We start from the raw sequence: 9369 nt of genomic DNA, 5'->3' as shown, positions 1-9369 counted from the left end.
AGCATGGGCTCATTCCATGTGGTCCAGGACTTTTCACATTATCTGAGCACGGTGGGATGGAATTATGCTGCAGCAGGTCACAAACCTCCAATACAATGTGAACCGGGTTGATTTTGGCCACTATTCTTCACACATGGTATGCTAATGTTTACATAGGCTAAAAGTAAATATATTACTAATGTTCAGTTAAAATCCAAACTGTTGTAAGTTATAAAGTTTTCTTTTTTTAGGAAAATGGAAGAGAGGGGAATGCAGAATTTTTAACCACCTTTTGACATCAGAAGCCACACTAAAAATGATTTCTGTCCAAATACAGAAAAAAACCAACAATATTTTATTTATAATCTTATTTTAGTGTTTGAACTACAAATCCTGGTTCTAGAATTGTTTAAAAGATCATGGGTTTTATAGATGCTCACATGAAAATTAATTTCTTGGATTGTTTTTGTTTTTGTTTTCTTCTTCCACAGAATGGTCCCTTCAGGAAATACAGAACAGGTCATTATGTGAAAAATAAAAATAAAATGTTTTGTTATTTTTGCTGTTGTTGTTCCTTGATTGTTCTTGTGAATCTACCACTAACATCCATTTCCCTGTTGAACCATTTCAAAAAGGGCATGAGAAGAAAATGAAATGAAGAAAGACAAAATAGACCGAATCTCACCACTAGAATTCACCATAAAAATTCCCAAAGCGTTAACAGAATTCTTACAAAAATCCCTAGACCAGTTTTTTTTAATCTTTTTTTTAGAGAATCAAGTTGTTCTATGAAAAATATGGCAAATGGGCTTGGGAAGGGGGGAAGAAGAAAGGGGAGGGAAAGAAGTAGGGTAAATAAGTGCAGCAAAAAGAGGTTCTGAGGAATACACATAATTTTGTCTGCTTTCTCTCACAATAGAATTTTTAATAAATAAATTTCTTTTTTTGTAAAGACACTTTTTTTTTTGAAACAGTAGATTTAGCCCAGTCATTTGTGTCATTTTTTTTTAATAAACTGTCTTGTGTTTTAAATCTGTAAATGTTTTAGATCTGAGTCTCTTGCACATTGTCTTTCGAGTTCATTCGGATCAATAATGGTTCATGCACTGAACTGTGTATTGAATTTATTGTGTTAACTGTTGTTGTGTGGTTGAAAGGAGACTTATAAGAGTTATAGTGATTTAAGTGCTCATGCTCTATTGCTGGCATGGGCAAATGACTTTCTATAGGCGTGTCACCTGTAAGCTCATCATCCACATTAATGATCTCTACAGTTCGTGTTGGAGCATGGTGGTTTTGCCGGTGATGTTGCTTTCTCATTTTGTAGAAAATGACCAACATCACCGCTGCCATAAGAGTGATTGCCACAAAACAACCAATTATGATTTTGGTAGTCTTCATAACCTCATCTATTCCTGGAATCCCATTGCTCAAATCTGTCACAGCGATGGTGAATGTTTTTTCCGTTGACCTTGTGCTCTGTGGTGTGAGAGAGGTTGTCACATTGGTGGTGTCCCATTCAATGACCGGTGTGGGCCAAACCTGCTCTGTTGTCCGCGCCTCATCCTGAGAAGGTTCCACAGTTTCTACTGTGATGGTTGAAAAATAAGTAATACACTCCTGTGCAGTTACATTGAGTGTTGCAGAAGCTGTGGTATTCCCAACAGAGTTACTCACCAAGCATGTATACAAGCCCGTGTCTTGCGCAGTCACCCTCGTAAAATTTAACGTGCCATCACTGAGCACAGAAATCCGAACCCTATAAGCCCCATGTGTTATAACAGACCCATTTGGAGTAATCCAAGATATAGAGGTCAGGGATGTTGATGCTCTGCATTTCAGCTCTGCAGCCATGCCTTCGGTGACGTTGAGGTCTGTTGGTGGCTCCACAATCACAGGAGCGTAGCACGTGAAGTAATTCAGGTCCAGCTCACCAATGTACCTCCCTTTCAAGCTAGGAGGCGTGTTGCAACGGGCACAGCATGCAGTGTTGGAGGGCGCTTTGTCTTTAATCCACCAGCTGAGCCACAGGATGTCACAGTTGCAGTTCCAAGGGTTGTGATGTAGGTGGATCCTTTCTAGATGGAGAGGTGTAAAGAGGTCGTGAGGCAGTAGTGTTAGATTGTTGTGGGCCAGGTTGATCTCCACTAGTGACTGAAGGTTATCAAAGGCATTCCTTTCAATCACTTGAATCTGGGATTGGATCAGCCACAATTTCTGCAGGTGCATTAATCCTTGAAAGGACCCAGGCTTGATAGCAGTTAAGTGATTCCCAGAAAGATCTAGCTCATCCAGTTTTACAAGTGGCGTGAGGTTAGGGATCTCCCGAAGGTTGCACATAGCAAGGTTCAAATACCTCAAATTGGACAGACCTTCAAAGGCACCTTCTGAGATATATGAAAGCCTTTTCAATTCCCCCAAGTCCAACCTTCGCAGGGAAGGGATTCTATTAAAAGCATAAGAAGGAATACTCTCAATGGGGTTGTTTCGCAACCAAAGCTCCTTCAGTTTTGACAGGTACACAAAAGCCCCATTCGGGATGGTGCTAAGACGATTGTCAAAAAGTTCCAAAGTATTGAGATTAGCCAGACCATTGAAGGCCCCTATTTCAATTGTTCTAATGTGATTTCTGCTCAGCTGCAAGACTTCTAGATGTCTCAGGTGTTTGAAGCTGTTCACCTTAATGATTTGGATCTGGTTCTCATGGAGATTCAATAACCGTGTGTTTGTGGAGATGGCGTCAGGGACCTCTCTCAAATTCTTCCTCACACAAATTACTTTGCTAAACTGATTGCTGCAGGAACAGACAGACGGGCAAGTCTGAGCTCTGACCAAACCAGCCACCACAAGAAGTTGAAGAGCCAGTAGCACCACAAGCAAGGGGTCAAATAGGGCCCTGTTAAACCTAGGACCTATCATTATCTGCTGTGGATGTAAGGTCATCTTGTTCAACATTCATAATTTATTTGGTGTTGGTCCTTCAGGAGTTCCAATAGTCTGAAAGAAACAAATAAAGAAGGATCATATTAGCTCCAATTGTTAATTTGCACTACAATTTCCTCAACTTTATATATTTTTAAAATGGCAATTTTATTAAATACTTGATACACATAATTTCCCATTCACCTGCCTACAAATTTCTGGGGAATGCATCTTAATATACTAATAGAGGCTTAAAATTGCTACTTGATCCTTTGAACTCTCTGTTGAACTATCCGGTCTAGTCACCAAAAGGAAATAACACATAAAATGGAATACAATTCTAACTGAATTGGTGGTGCCAATTCTTCCTCCCTTTTGCAGTGCTCTGCACCCCTTCCCACACTGTTTGTAAGGGCCATTCAATCTTCTGGAACAGATCTGAGGGGGCCACAAGGAGGGGAGAGGGAGAGTTGGCAAGATCTGCCTTCTTCCCCATTCTGCTGCTGATGGAAGCCTCTGCTGTTTCTGGCAGCAAAAGGGACACAATTGAATACAATACTGGAAATCATGAAAAAATTATGCAAATGAATAATAATAATAATAATAATAATAATATATGAAAATGCAACACTATCGTTGTGATATATGCTTGTTTTTTGTTTTTGTTTTTTGTTTATCAAGAAGAACTACCATGAAACCATGCATAGAATGGAACTGGAATTTCATAGCCCATGTTTGTTTTTCAGTTGATACAGAAATTCTAACAATTAAGATGGGGACCCAACATGTCAGGGAATAAGTTCAGAACTAGAACCAAGAACGGTACATTTTGAAACTTCGTTGCTGCTTATAAACATGGAAAGAAGTCGAGACAATTGTTTGAATGCAAAACCAAAAATGGTGGCCAATGTAGCTTGCCTCTAGTTTACCAAGAGCAGTGATTAAAAGGCAAGCATGAGTATAGGATTGACATGCGTGTAGGGTCTATATGACACAGTCAAATCTGCAGACTCCTGTTGCCTTTGCTTCTTGTGCTATTTCCCCTAAAGGAGAAGTCGCCATGGTGTACACAACATAGAACTGAGGAATGGTGCAAGTAAAGCTTTTACTACTTGAATAGAAATGCTCACCAAATGCTTATTATTTGCTTCTTTCAGGAAAGCAGATAAAAAGGAGTTTCTGTGAACTGCTGAGCTGAGCACCAGCTCTCTCCCACCATTAAGCAGACTCATCTGATTTCCTGATACACTCTCCACTATCCTCATATTTGGACATAGCAGCAGAGAAAGTCTCATTAGTAAATGTGTGCTGAACACAGGAATAAAGAATGGCTATTTAAACGACAGGGAAAAAATATATATCTCCCATAGCTGGAGGGTTAGCAATTTCAGTGTTACCTCCAAAAATGTTTCTTTCGGATCTTAGTGTAAGTGAAAAAAGACCTTTCGACTCTGCAAATGATCATTACTATTCAAAGTCTCTCAGTGCTGATTCATTTGTGGTAGCTTCTAAAAAACCCAGCCCTGGCTTCATTTTCAATCTGCTACTCACTGCAAGGTCCCTGTGCTGTAGAGATTAATGAAATTTCCTATAAATCAGCCAAAAGTGAAGTCTTATAAATTACAGCAAGCGCCAAGCACATTTATAACCCAAAGCACACAGATGCATAATACATGCATTTAGTTGAACAAAAATACTATCAGCCAAAGGTTTTCCATTTTAAGCTTCAAATTGTTTCATTTTGTAGTAAGGAGGTGGAGGTGGAAATGGTATACTTTGAAAAACAGGGTGAAAATATATTATTATTCACATAGTAGTCTATTTAGTAAAAGGTGATTTTTATAATCAGATAATATATATTTATGAATTTACTTATGCATGTTTGACACTAGCTTCTTGCAGTAACAGAAAACTATTAAAGCTTTTGTGCAGCACTGTGAAGACTGTGTTCCATACGTTTCCTTAGAGACTAGAGGTTAAAAGCACGGGGTTAGAATGAAAAAACGGAAAGCAGCACCAAAGAGCAAGAGAAAAGAGCAGAAAGAAGAAATCTCAGCAGGTGCTAGGACACCTGATTGAAATGAATCTGGTGTGTTTTGCCATTTCTGACACTGCAGTCCTACACATGTTTGCAATGAGCTGGTTTGCAGAGCCAAACTATGGCTTTGTACAAATGCTCCTGCAGGCCCCCAGAGAGTGCAGGCCCCCAGAGAGGAGAGAATGGCCATCTGCCTCTGCTTCTGTGAGTTAAGTTTTAATTTGGTTCAGTGTATTGCCCAAACCCAGCCTTATGGTTTATATTGCTTCAGCAAACCAAGGTTTGCCCCTGGGTTTACCACTCATGGTTTGTTCTGAGTAAGACAAACCTTAATCCACAACAGTACAGCAGCAGCAGTTGCTATCTCCTCTGCAGGAAGCCTCAGGTTTGTGTGTTCACACCAAGCCATGGTTTGGCTTAGTGTTACATGAGAATCAGCTCTCAGTGTCCAATAGGGTTTACTCCCAGGCAGAGGTGGGTTTAGGGGTGCACGACCGACCCAGATGCAGAGCCTCGGGGGTGACACAGGGCATCCCACAACTATGAGGTAGAATGGAAGGCAAGAGGCGGGAGTGGGGGAGGGGTTAGCCACTGAAATTTAAGTCCCACAGATTCGACACTGTCCCAGGAATATTGCATATGTGTTCTGGTATGTGTGTTCAGGAACACTCTCTTAGTGTCTGCTGATGTACTCCCTGTTTATTATTTTGTTTTAAAGCACAGGTTTAATCATCAATAAACTTATTTCAATTTGTTTTCACCCAACTGTATTTTTAATACAGGGGAACAGAGGGCGGGCGGGCGGGGGGGGGGACTCCCTGATCCTAAATGGGGCAACTGTGCCCCTGAAGGAGCAGGTGCGCACCCTGGGAGTCATTTTGGACTCACAGCTGTCCATGGAGGTGCAGATCAATTCTGTGTCCAGGGCAGCTGTCTACCAGCTCCATCTGGAACGCAAGCTGAGACCCTACCTGCCTACATACTGTCTCGCCAGAGTGGTGCATGCTCTAGTTATCTCCCGCTTGGACTACTGCAACGTGCTCTACGTGGGGCTGCCTTTGAAGGTGACCCAGAAACTAGAACTAATCCAGAATGCGGCAGCTAGACTGGTGACTGGGAGCGGCCGCCAAGACCACATAACACTGGTTTTGAAAGACCTACATTGGCTCCCAATACGTTTCTGAGCACAATTCAAAGTGTTGGTGCTGACCTTTAAAGCTCTAAATGGTCTCGGTCCAGTATACCTGAAGGAGCGTCTCCACCCCCATTATTCAACTTGGACACTGAGGTCCAGCGCCGAGGGCCTTCTGGTGGTTCCCTCACTGTGAGAAGCGAAGTTACAGGGAACCAGGCAGAGGGCCTTCTCGGTAGTGCTGCCTGCCCTGTGGAACACCCTTCCATCAGATGTCAAAGAAATAAACAACTATATGACATTTAGAAGACATCTGAAGGCAGCCCTGTTTAGGGAAGTTTCTAATGACTGATGTTTTATTGTATTTTTAACCTTCTGTTGGAAGCCGCCCAGAGTGGCTTTGGAGGCCCAGCCAGATGAGCAGGGTAGAAATAATAAATTTATTATTATTATTATTATTATTATTATTATTATTATTATTATTATTATTATTATCATCATCATCATCATCATCAATCATTACAGGGTTATGTGAGAGCTGTTTCTGACCATGACACCAATCTAATATCTGGTTCACCTGTAAATGCATGACACTTTATAGGTAATCATTCAATAGTAATCCCTTGATCATTTATGCTAAATATTTGAACCGCTACTATTGAAAACTACTATTTGAAAAAGGGTATTAGGAGATCTGGAAAATGAGTTGTGGTTTTTGATCTGTTGCAAGCAAGCCACCAAATGTTGAACATGCATATGCAAATTATTAATAAAGGTACCTGCTGTACCCACCAGATATATGTCCATTCTCTGTTAACTTTTATACCATGCCTTGGGGGAGAGACTGCAGCACTTTGTATGAAAAAGTTATCAGGTTCAAACACTAGTGTCTCCAGGCAGGGATGAGAAAGACTCTAATCTGCAAACTTGTAAACCACTGCCCCTAGACAATTCTGAGGAAGATGGACCATTGGTCTGACCTGTAATACTGTATCATACTCATATAAAAAAGGAACATCCTTACCGGGGTCCAAACCCATCCTAGGTTCAACCGCTAATAATTAAACATGAATATTTCATATGATCTTTCTAAAACCCAAGCAGCTCATTCCAATTTCTCAGCTGCAGTCATATCTACAGAGGAAAGATGGTGAAACTGTTTACTTTGGTTCTCTTATTATCCCACATTTTTGGTCTTAAGTTCCTCAGACGTTATTAAAATTCTTTTTGTGTCTGTGTGCAAATTTTTCCTATTATACACATTTTAATACATTTCCCCCAATATACACATTCATAGTATTAATGCATTTCCATCAATATATGTTTTTTTTATGCAATATTTATCCCAGTATATGCTTTGGCTGAAGAGCTGCATTGCAAAATTCAGAGAAGTATGAATTCTGAAGGATTGCTGTGTTTCAGTCCTCATAATATTTCAGGAAGTGCAAATTAGGTAGAATGGCCTTTAAATGAATTAAACTTTCCTTCCATACCTACTACAAAGTAGTAGCCAGGCTCCAAATCAGAGTGCCTCTCTGAGCAAAACTGAGATAAGTGAACTATTTCTTAATTTGCAACACTTGAACTGAGATAAAGGTTGTGCTTGCTAAACCCCAGAAACTGTCTGGATGGCCATACTTATCTAGTCCAACCCCCTGCAATGCAGAAATCCCAACTAAAGCACCCATGACAAATGACCATCTGCTTAAAAACCTCCAAGGAAGGAGAGTCCAGAATCTCCTTAGGTAGACCGGAACACTGAACATTATCAAGTGTCTCTGTGCAAAGTGTTTTTGTTCAATGTGTTCTTTGCTTTGATGTCACCATTAACATGTACATACTCAACACCAATTTTCATGGCTGCAGTAGCATTCCCCCCTTCCCCGGCAAGGTTGCTGAAATCATGATAACTGTTCTGAGCCCATAGTCATGCTTGCTGGGGCACACATACATGGTGTGTTGTTGTGTCCCTGGGGAAAGAAGGGAGTGTTGTTGTTTTTTTAGGCATGGAGGTAGAGATTTAACACTTCCCTCCTCTCTCATGATCTTGATGAAAATCACCCCTGCCCATGCTGCAGTTAGGTTTAAGGGGGAAACTTCTCATTATTGTCAACCACAGTTTTTTGTCTTTTCTGTGTCTGCAGCACATAAATGTTCATCAAAATTGCAAGAGGGGAAAGAAAGGTCTAGCCTCCTCACACACTGCAATTTAATAATAATAATAATAATAATAATAATAATAATAATAATAATAATAATAATAATTTATTCCCCAGCCACTCCAGGCAGCTTCCAACAGAATATTAAAATACAACAGTCTATTAAACATTAAAAGCTTCCCTAAGTTGAGCTCCATGCCAAAATTAACTACAGAAAAACTAATAATGTGATTGCAAGTGACACAATTAACATCACGTATAGTTAGGTGCTGGGAAGAGTAGGAAAGCTATGGTTGTATAGCAGATTTTGACATAGAATGACACATTAAGGCTACAGTTGTAAACACCCCGCTTTAACAGAATGGACCTATTTCCAAGTAAACACAAAAACACACACATACATTTGTGTTGCACAACTTTTATTTTGAAAGACTAGCAGAGAAGCAACTAAAAAGAATGTTGCTCATTTGTCTTTTTGTTTTGTCTTGCCTACTCTTTTCCCCTAAAGGACTCTGCTTGAATAATGAATCACATTAGCTAGTGATAAAGCAGATAAAGGAAACATGGGACCAAAGTCCTCTCTCAATTATTCTATATTGTTTCCATAAAAACAATAATGTAACCAAACCCAGCTTGCTACAGTTCATATCAGAGCTGGAAACTAGCAATCTTGATATGATGCATCTTATCATTTTGACGGGGCTGTTGTTCAGTAATGTACTTTACATGTAAAAGGTCTCAGGTTCAACTCTTGACATGTAAAGTACATTACTGAACAACAGCCCCGTCAAAATGATAAGACATATCATATCAAGATTGGATACAAGATTGTGGGGGGAATTATGGATGATGCAGAGGATACTTGTTTTCCTAGTGAATTGGGGGCGTCTTTAAATGAATGGGTTCCACAATATGAGTAACGCTTGGCTGCCAGGCAATGATGGAATTCAACATAGCAGTAAGGAGACTGTTATGCTTCCACTGACCTATCCTCGTGCCTGATGCACTAATTTCCCTTCTTCTCTTCCCACATAGAGTGGATTTCCCAGAGTGGATTTGTGGGAGTCATGGGGGAGGAAGAGGAGAGGTAATCCCCATCACACTTGCAGAAGTCATTATGAGGGCTTCTTCTTGCAGGA

General features: G+C 40.3%; 1 protein-coding gene across 5 annotated transcripts in view; it reads right to left on the bottom strand.

Moving 5' to 3' along the window:
• Window positions 1–311: 311 nt before the first annotated feature.
• The window catches only part of LRRC4C (leucine rich repeat containing 4C), a 593943-nt gene continuing 584885 nt past the window's right edge, over window positions 312–9369 (bottom strand). For all 5 annotated transcript variants that reach the window (XM_033149579.1, XM_033149612.1, XM_033149590.1 and 2 more), the window contains one exon: window positions 312–2976. In XM_033149579.1, coding sequence (XP_033005470.1) covers window positions 1024–2934 — 1911 coding nt within the window. In that variant the 5' untranslated portion in view covers window positions 2935–2976 and the 3' untranslated portion in view covers window positions 312–1023. The remainder of the gene's footprint in view (window positions 2977–9369) is intronic.

This window comes from Lacerta agilis, chromosome 1 (genome assembly GCF_009819535.1).
Source record: "Lacerta agilis isolate rLacAgi1 chromosome 1, rLacAgi1.pri, whole genome shotgun sequence".
NCBI classification, from domain to species: domain Eukaryota; kingdom Metazoa; phylum Chordata; class Lepidosauria; order Squamata; family Lacertidae; genus Lacerta; species Lacerta agilis.
The sequence above is the reverse complement of the archived record's forward strand: the minus strand, read 5'-3'. Positions and strand labels throughout refer to the sequence as shown.